Consider the following 13,593-nt stretch of genomic DNA (forward strand, 5'->3'; position numbering starts at 1 on the left):
AACAAGAAGTTTCAAGATGAGCTTTTTGAACGACAGCTAGCAGCTTTCTTTGCCCACTGCAATTCTTCCTATTTACTTGTCTTTGTTCTTCTTGTTTCTGGTTCCCGGTTGTGTCTCAGAAGACAGTGTCTTTATGACATACTTTATGATCTTAAAACAAACACCACCTTTTCTTTTAAAGAGCGTCACTGACTCAGCAAAACACAAGTAATTCCCTGTATAGATCTGGTTCTTTGTTGACATCTTCCTACTGTGATGGAGCATACAGTGTAACTGTCAGTGTGTGTCTTCACATAGTGTGTGACTGTATGTTGGATTTGAATCTGTGTACAATGGTGCACCGAATATAAAGTACTGTGGGATTTGCTTTACTGGGTGACCTGGGAGCATGACTGAGGTGTAACAGTGGAATGTTTGGAGTATAATTAGTATACTCCTCATAGGAGAATAACAATGGAATTTTTACACTCAAAAGTGCTGGAGCCAATGTGTATTTCTCTAGTTCTCTTGTTGGTGTGTGTATGTTTGTGAGACTTACTTAGATGTAAGGTAAAAGCTAGACCTCAAGGGAGAGCCCTCCCTCATACTCCTCCTGGGCAACTTGGGTAACTTGAACTAAATCTTTTTGTGTCCAGCACTTTGGATTACAACAACAAACAGACAACAATAATAACAACAATTATTATTATAATAAAAATAACACCAGTAATAATAATATTCCAAGTTCCCACTTCACAGAAGTGAAAATAAAACAGATGTGTCAGCATGGGCTGAGCAGTGGTTTAGGTTCCACAGGGATGAAAAGCAGGTGTGTGTGTATGTGTGTGTGTGTGTGTGTGTGTGTGTGTACGTGTGTATATGTGTATGTGTGTGTGTGTATTTGTATTTGTATTTGTGTGTGTGTGTGAGACAGCCTTCTCTCCCTCCAGTGCTTCTTCTCCTCCACCACTGGTCTTTTTCCTCTGCCCGGCCTCTCCCTCACCCTCCCGTTTTCTCTTGATGTCTTTCTCTTTTTCTCGCTCACTCTCCATAGGGTCAGTGTCCTTGGCACGTCTTGCAGCACATCTGCCTGAAGTACGCACGGCTGCAAAACTTGAACTTCAGCACCAGTGGGCAATATGCCACCTTGTTTACGTCTTTGCACTCTGGGGAGAGGGGGGGAAAAAAAAAGAGAAGAAAAAAAAAAGGGTGAGCGAAGGACTGGATAAAGAAGTCAAAGCCAGCATGCAGTTGGGGGGGGGGGGGGGGAGAGAAACGAAAGTGAAGTTTTTTCCTCCTGTTCTGGGTTGAGTGTGCCTGTGAGAATGATAGGCAGGTCTCTGTAGTACAATGACGCAGGGCTTTGATACAGAACCCAGAGGCTGCTCCTCCCCCCCCCTCCCGTCTCTCTTTCTCTGTGACTCTCTGCAGACCACTCCATTGCTAACATCTATCAGATGATATCTCCACTTGCTGAACAAAAACGTCTTTTAGCAATATGTGCATTTTACAACAGACCAAATGAATACTTTGCTTAATGCAACACTGTCTGTTCGTAGAACAGCACCCACACTGCTCTTTAACGTCTCTACAAACAGAATGAAGTCATCTGATTTCCTATTGGTGAGGAATGCTTTGTCATAACTGATAACCCTAACAGTTTCCACTGCCGTCTTACAGCTCAGCCAATAAGCACCTGTCCCGACGAATCTCTCATTCATGTCCCCTTGTATAGGATGTGCAGCCTTTGTGATGGATGTGCATACCACTTGGCCTTGCCCTAACTTTCATTTCCCCTATCATCCCTCCTAAACACTTAGCCTTCTGCAGAGCAGCACTGTCTGACTAGTGTGGGCCTGTGTTTACGTCAAAAAAAAAAAGAGAGCTGGTGGCTCATTTGAGCCTATTGCTTTCAAGTTAATGCTTCTTTTCAATATGAGACAAGACAGACCTGCGGGAAAGAGCGCTAGCGTTTAGTGAAACACAGAGATGGCTCTTTGAATGTAACTCTGCTTTTTTGAGGTCTTAGTGTGACACGAGGTCAGATGGGGCTAGCAAGATATGGCCTCAGACATCAAATGCCTCGTGGCAGAAAGGCTCGTCCTTGTGAAAAAACCTGCTGTCGACCCCGCTCGTAAAGCATCTCCACACCCTGGATCAGCCAGCGCCAAAGAGACTGTGACCCACTCTCTCTCCCTCTGGTCATTATTCAAAGACTTTACCCCTGAACGCACTCTCAGACCAGCACTGAAGATAAGCCTCTCTCTCTCTCTCCGTTTTGCCTCCACAGAGGGACACAAAGAGAGATATTCCCATCGTAAGGCAGCCAGCCATCTGTTTTACATAGCTGTGCACAGAGGGCCCTTACTACCTTATCATGATGAGAGTGTCTTCCCTTATTAGGTTCTTTAAATGTCTCCCGAAAAAAAAAAACCCAGAATGAAAGCAGACATTCCCTCACCACTGTTAGTGAAGGTACAATTAGGTGTAAGCTAATCCCATTAGGTACCATTTAGACTGCTTTAGAATCTAATGCTTCTTCCCTCCCCTTCCCAATACAGAAAATCGTACGACCAAGTCTTTCATGGGAAAGTATAGCTTAAGGCCTGAGATTTCATTTGGCTCAAGGGTGATTTTTTGCTAAAGGGTTCAGTCCGCGATAAGATATCGCCCGGTTTTTGGGTTTAAGCTGGAGAGCTTAGGAGATCATTAGTCTTAAATCTAAAAGAGAAAACACTGACGCAGTTTTCTATTAGCTACAATTTTTCAAAATGTAAAATAAAGTATGAGAGGCTCTAATTTATCAGCTTTGCTCCATCATACATTTTGCCTTGGATACTCATAGCAGTCATCTCTGTGTCTGTTTCTGTGAAGGATGGTGGACTCACCGTCACCGTTGGAGATAGGCACAGCATCACACTTGCTCTCACACTGCTGCATGGTGGTCGGCCGCAGTGACTCGGGACAGTCGTTTGAGGGCTGGCCAGTATACGACAGGCACTGGACTGTTCTCATCTGCTGTCCTAATCCGCACAGCGCTGAGCACTACACACACACACACACACAAACACATAGGTAACTTACATCAACTCTTTAATTCATTTCTTGTGTCCCGGACTTCACTGCCATTGCTGGCTACACGGTGTCACTGTGTACCCGATGAACTGTGAACTGATCTTTCAGTCCGTGGCTTGGTTAGTGTAAATCTGCAGATTTGCCTCATCCCTCATTAGCATGTATCCATTCTGACCAACTGAGCTGAACAGTACAGCCAATGAACTAACTGTCTGGAATAAAGGTGAGAAAGGGCTTCTGGTTAACCGGAGTAAGGATACAGGTGTCCTGGTCATTTATACGAGGCTAATCTGTCCTGTTGGAACCATTCCTAAAAGTTCAACAAACAATCTCAACAGCCTTGGACATCTAATTACTGGGTCAATTGTTGCTATGCAAAGGGAGAAAAGCTTGTGAATGCTGGTCTCCAATGTTAGAGCCATAACTGCATCATCAGCCACTTGTGGAATGTCACTGTAATAGTTTAATTGGGTCTCTGACTACTGTCAGCTGTTGTGCATTAGAGGGATATAGACAGGGGGGGAAAAAGTAAATTACATCAGTTGGGAATGAAAGTTAAAGACGAATTCCAGTGCTTCACTACTATGAGACAGCATGACGATACAGTGGAAAAAATGAGGAGGTTGCCTGGTTACCCAATACAATACACAAATTTATCTCAGGGATATTTTACTCTTATAGTAGACACTAGGTGTGCTACGGGAATGCTTAAATCACACATTACAGGCCCTGAAAGCTGGATGAGGGAGAGTTTGCGGGTATAGTCAGCTTGTGCCAGGCATCCTGTGTCTGCAGGTCTTCCAAACATCTAACACACATGTCTCCAGCAGCCAGAGCTGAGTGGCTGCTTGTTTCATCCCCTCTCAATTAAGGGGACTTTATTAGAGCTTTGGCTCTTGACAGATGGGATACGTCAGTGAAGGACCTTAACTGGGATTTGAACTCATGACCTTCTGGCCTGTAGGTCCTCACAACAGTCTCTGCACTCTAAGTCTCATCTTGTGGCTGTAATTAGAGACTCAAAAGGACTCATCTCTCCCTAGCCAGTGTTTTAGAGAGACATGGCAAAGGTGACCACTTGTTTCCGTGGAAATTAACCATCTAAATATATCACACAATGAACTTTTTTAAAAGGCCTGAGGCAACTTCGCTGATGAAGATTCAGATGTTTCTGCAGCCACTAGAATCATTACACGGTGAATGCCATTGATTTACTGATACTAGGACATGTGGATGTGGAGGTAGTGGCCTTATAATTAGTGTAAGGGTTAAATAAACAGTTTGGTGAGTCCAGAGGGTGCCTGTTCAGCAGACACCTAGGAGGTAAGTTTCCCTTTAAAGGATTTCTGCTTTATTACAAGATGTATGACTTTAACCCTTTTTTTTTTAAAAAAAAGAGAAAGGTACTAGCAAACAAGCTTTAAATATTTAAAAAATCAACAATAGCAGCTCTGAAGTTCAAATAACACTGTAAACCTCGTAAATTCATCGTTCCAATAAAGCCACATCAGGGCTGCCATATTGCTCAGGCAGACAAAATGTTTTCAGATTGCATGATAAAAACCGTTGAACTATTGTCAATGTAACATTTTTTTTTTTAAATGAACTGCAGCTCTTTTTGGAATTGGAGGTCTTTGAGTGAACTGTGTGCTAGTTGGTTTGTGTTGTGTGCACAGCTCTACAAGTCTGTGGGTTTGAGGGGGCGGGGAGGGGGCTGTAAGACCCGTCTAAGAGTGATATCTTTTGTCTTCTTTTCAAAACATGTTCTTGGCATTGACAAAGGGCCTTGTCTGCAGAAGAGATAAACTTCAAACAGCGTGGATGATATTCTTGCCACTTACACACTCTTGGCCTGTTAAAACACATACACACACACGTCACTGGCTCTCCAAGGGCCCTATTTTATCATCCGAGTGTAAATTCTGTTGACCGCTGAGTAAAACACATTGTCTTTTTTGCACTGCATTGAGACAGTCTTTACTTCGTCTGTTTTTTTGGTCTGAAACGGACAGAACAGTCAGTCCTTGTCCGGAAATGCCGAATCATTCCTCCATAGCATTTAAAAAAAAAACCTAGCATGGTACACTGAGAGTAAATTAATCTTTTTCTTTCCAGTAATAATAAACTTTAAATGAGGCACATATTATAAGGTGTTTGGCACATGCTTTTATAAGTGAGTGCTATGGTCTGTTCACTGATGCAGACAGCTAAGTCATTAATGTCATTCTGAATTAAAACTTTGTAGACTGGGAATGCTGAACCATATATTACTGAAAACTGGGCAGGATACCTGTCCCCATTCTCCGGGGATCCAGCGAGGGGGTGGGCAGCGACCCAGACTGCAGCGGATTCGAACCGGGGGCTTGTTGTGGTCAGAACATAGCGCGGGGGGAAAGGTTTTGGTCAGGTCACTGCTCTTACATAGGACGATGCGATGCTTGAAGCCAGGGCCACACTTTGGAGTGCACTGAGGACAAATGAAACACCAAGATGACTTTAACAACAGTGCCTCAGCTGACAATCACACTTACCACAACTAATCTGTTAGAGGAAGAGCGTAAGAGGTGATTGATCTAACCTCTGACCAATCAAGAGCCACCCACTGCGGAGGGCAGGACTGGTTGTTGCAGGATTCGCGCTCAATTGGTCGATGGGTCAGACAGTGACTGTCCTCCAGAGTCTCCTCCTCAGTAGGGCCAATCTTGCGAATACATAGGACAGTGCGGGTGCGCATGCCCCCATCGCATGTCTTCCCACACTCTGACCAGTCCCCAATAAACCACCTAAAACAGAATCACACTCTCATTGGAACAGTCCCTGAACTTGCACACAGAAGAACAAACAGAACTGCCAAAATGAATCTCACTGCTTCAAATGCCTCATCTATGCTCCAATTTACATCATATTACGAAACACACAGTGTGAGGAGACATATTTTTCTCGTCTGTCAGGTTGAGTAGCAAAACTCAGTTTATTATCAGTGGCTGAAATTGTTGAGCTCTTTATCCCAAAAATACTGTGCACTCTGCGATAACAGAAAATCGCTCTGCATATTTAGGGGGAAAAATACTTTACAGTTGAATAAATATCAGAGTGAAGTCAATGAAGCATCATTAGGAATAAAATCCTTCATTAGCTGGGGAAGTATTAAAAAACATTACCCACAGACAAAAGACCACGCACACATCAACATTACCGGCCATTCTGTGCATGCTCAAGCATCAGGTGAAACAAAAAACACATTTAAGATCACACTGTTAACAAAGTTCATCTCACTTCTCAGGTTCATTTATGTCTCCACTGGCACGTTAATGGTGCCGTGTGCCCAAAACCACTTAATTCTCTCCCTTTTCCAGTTTAGTTGTGCAGACACGACTGAACTCTTACTGACTGTTCGCCCCATTGAAAAAGTTAAGGCTAAGTGTTTTTGGCTACCACACACATACATATTCCACACATGTACCTATATTGTCCCTGGAGGGTTTATAAACTCTACTGGCCAATACAATTAAACACAGGTGGTCACTCTTTCTTTAAACATTGGACTTTGGCATGAAAGAATATTGAAAATAGTTCACATATGAGTTTTTTTCAAATTTATTTTAGCTTCATAGTTAAAAAGGTTTTCACAACTACAGCGCTAAGAAGAAGCACTTAGAACAGATTTCAAACTTTTTCAATAAATTTCTTTTTCACATTTGTAGTTAATAGTAACGGGTGAGGCCCACGTATACGGTTCCAATGTAACGCTCTTTTTTTACGTATGAGTACATAATGCTCGCTGAGAGGGCATTTTTTTAACATAATTGTATGGCTATCTAGCTCAGTTGCTCATAAACACTTCCTGCGGCAGCGTTCAGTAAGAGACAGCGAGATGAGTGGACTTACTCTGGGGGGCACGGCTCTGAGTTACAGGGTCTCTGGTTCTCTGGAGGCTTGCTCTCGGGGTCACAGTAGCTGTTCTGGACCACAGAGTTGTCATCCAGCCTTTTACACACCACTTCCTGTTTCTGAGAGCCTGTCAGGAGCGGACAATGACACGCCACATCATTAATCTGTGTTTAAAAGGCTTTGGGAACAGCTTTCGCACTCTGTGTGGCTGGCGCGTTATTTTGGACGTCAAGTTACTTTTTTTTTTTTTTTTTTTTGCGTCTCTTCTCTAGAGGCCCACTCGATGACAGAACGTTCAGTGTGGAAGGAGGCTATATCATTTCCCCCGCAATAGTATATTGAGGTGTGTAAATGCCTTATTTTAAGTGGGCGTCTTGGCAAATGGCTTTTACAGAGAACCAATTCTTTTCTTTGGCTCTAAATTGAGAATGTGAGTGTTACCACAGCTATGACAATCCAGCACAGGAGTGCGTATTCAGCCCAACAACCAGTCAGTACAGAGGCTACTCAGAGCCAAGGGGGAAATGCATAGCACTATGTTAAGCATGATTTGGGGCCAAATGGGTAAGATACGCGGGGCCACCCTGGGAAGAGGATCTACCCACCGGCTGGGCATCTCTGGGTACAGGCAGGACACTTAGGGGAAGACACTACAGTGAAAATGACCCAATGGTATTACAACACAATCCACTAAGCTTTTTCATGACAGATCCTGTAGGGTGGACGGGGGCAGCTAGCCCAGAATACCCGCTACTTTGCTCTTATGTGCTTTGGAAAAAGGGGTAACAGCAATTTTGCGTGACTCGCTGACATAGAGTTAAAGTGTAAGTAGAGCTCAGATTATGGTGGAGAGGTGTAAATAAGCCCTAAGTCAGACTGCTGCACTGACATTAGGTTGGGGAGTGAAAACAAATGGATGGAGGCTCAGAGCCAGTGCAGTTCAACAGGAATAATCCACGGCCTGATGGTTGCTATGCTGAAAAAAAGTTTTTTAACGCCAGAGCCACTCAGAGTACAGCGCCAAAAACAATCCTGGACAGACAATGATGTATGCAGCAACAAAACATTTTACAAATGACCTAAGTGTTGCTCCAGGTTATTTTCATATTAGCTGTATTGTGTTTACATGAACCAAAGCAGCAAATGAAGTAGATTTAATGCAACTCCTAATGTGGTCCAAGGCTAACCCCCTCATGGGCTGGCCAGGGATGTTTGCATTTTTGCTGAAGTATTTTGACTGTTTTTAATGGCCATGCTTAAAAAACTGGGAAAGAAAACTATTTATTGTTGTAAGAAAGCCATTTGATTTTGGGCAAGCTGCATGGTCTGGTCATAGTTGAGGTAGTGGCCCACATTGAAGTGTGGTTATAACATTCAAAAGCTGAAATCAGGAGCAGGCTTCTGCTATCTGTACAATTTGTACCAAAGCTGCTCTACTAAAGAAACAAAGAGGAGTTTCAAATACCATATCATCATATGTCTCCTGGAAATAAAAAGTACAGTTTCAGGGTTTTTTAATCCCCACAGGGGGAAACTCAGCTGCTTATGTTCCCACAACAAATATGTAATGAAAACTACATTACATCTAGTTGGGTCCAGTTGGATCCATTAGTTTAGCACTGAGAAATCCAGTATACAAAGCGTGCTTACTTTCAGTATGATTAGATTTGATTCAAATGAACTTAATTTGATTTAATTTAGGTTTGGTTGTAAATAATCCTGTAAATGAGAAGTCAGGAAGAGCAATGTGCTTACCTCCAGCACAGGTAGCAGAGCACTCTGACCAGGGGAGGTGGTGCCACGAGAAGCCCACCTCATTGTCCCCGCTGCCTGTGCGTTGAATAGGCACGTTAAACTTGTACTGAATCCCATGGTTCTGCTCCTGGAGCAACACCTGAAATAGAAGTTACAGAATTGTTAGAGGGAAACTATATGACATCTGTCTCCAGACCGGGTTCATTCAGCTAATCTCACCGTAGTCTGAGAAGAGAAGAAGTCTTTGATCATTTAAACTAACTGTTGCGATAAAGTAAGTCTTTTTTGTGTGTGTGTGTGTGTGTTTGTGCTATATTGCTGACAGGTTTTTGATGAGAGGGATCGACAGCAGTGAGTGTGTTCGGGTCCGTGCTGTAGAGGACAGATCTATGTGAGGCTCACACAGGCATGGCAGCCACAAAGGAATGACTTGTGGTGTACTGGCTACTCTAGTGTTTTTTTCAGTGGTGCTGTGAAAAGGACTGGTATTTCCACCACTTCTGTCCAGACTCAAGCCACTGTGGTCATGGAGACCAGTTAGAGGGGACTTTTAGCAGAAGTGTGTAAGCACACACACACACACACACACACACACGCACACACATATACACAAAATCAAACATGTGTTCACGAATATCCACTGATAGGCAGGCAGGGCTTTTTCAGTGTACACATATATAACTGTTAACTTCAAACCACTAGCTGGAGGTCATATGAGGTTTGCACACAGACTTTATTTAGAGTGAAGCAGACAGTGAGCATTCAAAACACGGCCCTACTCTACTCCAAAACTAATATGAAAGCAATCTATGTGAGGTTGGCCTTTTTTTTCTTTTCTTTTTTCTTCTTCTTCTTTTTTTGCATAGTTTGTAAGCACGCTCTACTAATATAGTGGATTATATAGTGGTTAAAAAAGCTCCATTAAAGCCAGTTCCAGCTTGTTTAAAATCTCCTGTTAGCACTGTCTGCTGCAGCATATTGGACCAAATAATGCACTCGTATTTCAAATGAAGTTAGAAATTACATGAATAGTCAACTGAAGAACATTGACTGTAAATGAGCATGTTTCATAGTGCGTCAAGGGAATTCTTTGAGGGTTACTTAATTTACCATAACAACAAGATTTTCAGTTGTGGCTCCTAATGCCTCCAGAGACTCTGGTTCATCCGAAGGTCTCTTGTAGTGAAACGCAGTGCCTGCAATGTCGAACTTGCGAGGCCAGTCGATAGTCCACGCTCCATTGATGTAGTAGTCATCTCCCTCAGATTTCAAGGCTGGAGAGGGAGAGAGAGAGAGATTTGGAGACCAAGTAAAGAACCTAACAAGAGCAAGCTGCTCCCAAGCAACAGCTGGCTGAGTGTTGTGGCGTGATGTCATTGCTGTCATTCATCACTTATGACGAACATCATCATTGCCCTCGTCATCAAGCTTTCCTGATGTCACTCGGAACTTTCACTCCCACTACAGACACTGTGCAGCTCTGGAGTTACACCTTACTCATACAGGGATCAGAGGAGGTCGAAAGAAAGGAGGAAAGAAAGAGAGAAAGAAAGAAAGAAAGAAAGGAAGAAAGAAAAAAACGCTCAGGTGAAAGTCTGGAACGGTCCCACAAATACCATTCTCTCTCGGTTGTCAAAGCAAAGGTCCCGTATCCAAGCACAACACATCTCCAAATATTCCCTTTCTCCTGATGGGGATGGGGCCAGATTAGGCAGGAACGGGCCAGACGGGCTTTGGGCTCTGTAGTTCATTTGTATTCATGCAGTGAATTAGTACGGTCTTTGGTATGGGGCCTGCTCTTCCACTTAAGAATTGTTTTAGTTATAATATTTTTTACGACCAACCAAATCGTACCAGTGTCAACCTACTGTATACCATACGCAAATGGGACTCAGTTCACAGGAAAGCCCAGAAATATTATTTCCAAACAATCAGTTGATTATATCAGGCTTTGTAGAAGTAAAATACAGAAACTAAATTATAACCACCAGTACAACAGTAACTCCATGAGACGTCCTTAAATATGCTGAGCAGGGTTTTGGAGCCGAGAGAGAACTAAGTGCAGAAAGCCTTTCAGCTTATTTGGAATGTTGGACAGAACTGCGAGGAGATGCTCTTGATCACAGAATCTTAGGGATTTATGGAGCAGCCCATTACAAAATCACTTGATACATCTACTGATCAAATGGTGGATCATTAGCTGCACTTTAAGACTATGCTTTCTTGTTAAGCCACGTATAGGGCAGAAAACTACAACTACGTTCAATATTTCAAACGAATGCATATCTACTTTACTCTTTTCTTCTGAAAAGCTACTCGTACGTCGAGGTTATTATTCATTCTTTCTTTCCTCAATATCATTTTTTGCTGTGCAAGCATATACAAGGTTTTTTTTTTTCCCTCCGGGGAAGCGTTTAAGACCATACTACCCTGGCGTAGACATACCCTACAGAATCATACTACCCAGAACAACAGAAGATTCCTCTGTTACTTGGGTTGTGTATCTGTATCATTCCAACATGTGAACAAAGGCAAATTTATGTCTGAAACTTGCCTCAATACACAAACAGAGTATCCCACATAATCCCTGAGGAGGGAACAGCTGCCACCTCTGTGGCTTAGACATCTGAACTCAGTCTTTGTTACAGAGTGCGATATGAAAAAAGAAACGTCGTACATCAACACGATGAATGATGAATTCAACAAGCTGTCATCCCCCTCTGCTATATTTATGTTTATGTTCAAAACAATTTAATTGGACCCGCTTGTCCGATTGTTTTAATTAGAATACAGTCATGACTTCGAATGGCTTTACTCAGTCTGTGGTTGAGTGAATACATATAAAAAAAAAGAAAGCTCAGTACACTAAAAAAAAAAAAAAAACCCCAAGAAAATCAGCGGGTTTACAGGAGGGGATGATTCCTGTCAAAGTCATTCAGATTAACACATAAAAGAGTGCCAACTAGGCAGGCCATGCATGAGATCAAACCACTTCACAGCATCTCCTGTCTCTCCCTGCAGGGTGACTCAGGCAAAGGAACTAACTGGGACATTTGTGCCTTAGGCCCCTGCAAGGACCAGTGCAGAAAGCAGTTCAAGATGAAAATGATGAGTGCTTACCAATGTAATTCTTAGAAATGGTGACTTCTCTAATTTCAATGTGGACAGATCCTCTTGGTATCTGGATCACCTCCAGGTAGCCTGGAAAAAGTGACAAAATACATGTTGTGGCTTCAACTCCAAAAGTGGTTCAGTGATCATTTACAAGCACACAACTGAGAATTAACAACAGATTCGATTTTATCTGTCTGCACTAAAATCAATGTATTTCAGTCTGAGTACATCTTATACAAGTCTAGCTCAGAACTTCTCCAATAGGACGGCGTAATTCATTTAATATATTGTGTCCAAATTTTCGTGTCTTCTGAAAAAGTCCTTGAGATTGAGATTGATCAAAATGATTTAATACAAATCGATTACTAAAATGACTTAAAAACTAAACTGAGGAAAGACAAGATGGCTTGTCCCATAACTATTTACGTTTGTTGCATGAAATAAAAAAAGGAATAAAATTATTTAAGATGGTCAAACCTACACAAACAACCAGAATGACTCAAATAGCTAAGCAATGGCAAATCCATAACAACTGAGGCATCTACACCCAGAGGACATCAGCCCTCTTGCAGTTTTTCACATGATTCACTAGCTATACCTTAAAAGGAGAAAACAGACCTTTCTCTCACTCTATAGCAAACTCTTGGACTCAGACCCACAATGCAGTTATATCAGACCTATAATTTATTTCCTCACTGGATGATGCAATTAATACTCATATACTGTGTTACCAGTCCTATTTTGACAACTTGTTTCTTGACCCAAAAACATAAGCTTTATCATTGGGTGACAGAAAAAATCTCCACACATTTCCATGAAAAATGTAGCACTTGGCAACTGTGCTCTTTTGGCGGCATGACAAGAACTATTGCCAAAAAGACAATAAGTTCCTCTGTCCGCACTGCGCCTTCGTCTTGAAAAGGATGTCTCTTGTGGAAAGCGATTAAAAACTTGTCGCGTTTGGCAGGCTCGGCTAGAGCGGCACGGCGGAACGGGTTCTGGGGAGAATATCATTTTCTCCTCTCCTCTCTCTTCTCATTCCATGTACGTGCTCAGCAGAGGCCTGTGTGCATGGCAGGTCTCTGCACACTGTATTTCACCTAGTTTATGGTCCGAGGGACAGACTCAAACAGGATGCCTTGGCCTCTTTTAGCGATCCAACTGCACAGGCATACACACCTCACTTTACTGAAAAGGAAAGCTACTTCCCCAATCTAGGGTGCAGATACAGGGGTCAGAGTTCTATCAGGGTCGTTCAGTTCCTGTGCTTGATACAAAAAAAACTACATGTCTATGGGAAGCGGCAGTACATCCTCAGTGTCTGTGCAGCGTGGTAATAGTGTACTGACCTCCTCTGGGAAGAGAGTCATTGAATAGGCCCTCGGTAGCCTCACACGTGCTCCCATCTCCCCCACACACACGACATCTGTCCTCCTTGGCATCCGAGCCCAGGATGTTATCACAGCCCACATGCTGGAAAGACACACATTCAGAGTGGTTTGAGCAAAGGAAACACACACACACACTCACCACTGGAGTGTTCTCAGGGGCTGAGCATGCTGGTTTAAACACTGATGTCACTGGTATGTCAGTTCACCTCATCAACCTTGGAATTTAAATTTCTGATAGGTTTCTGCCTAGAATTTCATTTATCTATTTAATGTGAGCTGAACTTTGTTTCTAAATGTGTAAACTATAAACACAAAGTTTAAATCATATGTAGTATAAATCAACAGTCTAAAGATTAGTAAAATGGTAAAAGTGCATTAAGCCTCCTCC

General features: G+C 42.6%; 1 protein-coding gene across 1 annotated transcript in view; it reads right to left on the reverse strand.

Moving 5' to 3' along the window:
- Window positions 1-1,035: 1,035 nt before the first annotated feature.
- Window positions 1,036-13,593, reverse strand: part of adamts6 (ADAM metallopeptidase with thrombospondin type 1 motif, 6) — a 43,658-nt gene continuing 31,100 nt past the window's right edge. The window contains exons 16-24 of the mRNA XM_030769244.1: window positions 13,164-13,287; window positions 11,821-11,901; window positions 9,811-9,974; window positions 8,701-8,839; window positions 6,943-7,072; window positions 5,633-5,837; window positions 5,345-5,521; window positions 2,868-3,024; window positions 1,036-1,145 (exon numbers count right to left, since the gene is read on the reverse strand). Coding sequence (XP_030625104.1) covers window positions 1,036-1,145; window positions 2,868-3,024; window positions 5,345-5,521; window positions 5,633-5,837; window positions 6,943-7,072; window positions 8,701-8,839; window positions 9,811-9,974; window positions 11,821-11,901; window positions 13,164-13,287 — 1,287 coding nt within the window. The remainder of the gene's footprint in view (window positions 1,146-2,867; window positions 3,025-5,344; window positions 5,522-5,632; window positions 5,838-6,942; window positions 7,073-8,700; window positions 8,840-9,810; window positions 9,975-11,820; window positions 11,902-13,163; window positions 13,288-13,593) is intronic.

The sequence above is a fragment of the Chanos chanos genome, chromosome 3 (genome assembly GCF_902362185.1).
Source record: "Chanos chanos chromosome 3, fChaCha1.1, whole genome shotgun sequence".
Classification (NCBI taxonomy): domain Eukaryota; kingdom Metazoa; phylum Chordata; class Actinopteri; order Gonorynchiformes; family Chanidae; genus Chanos; species Chanos chanos.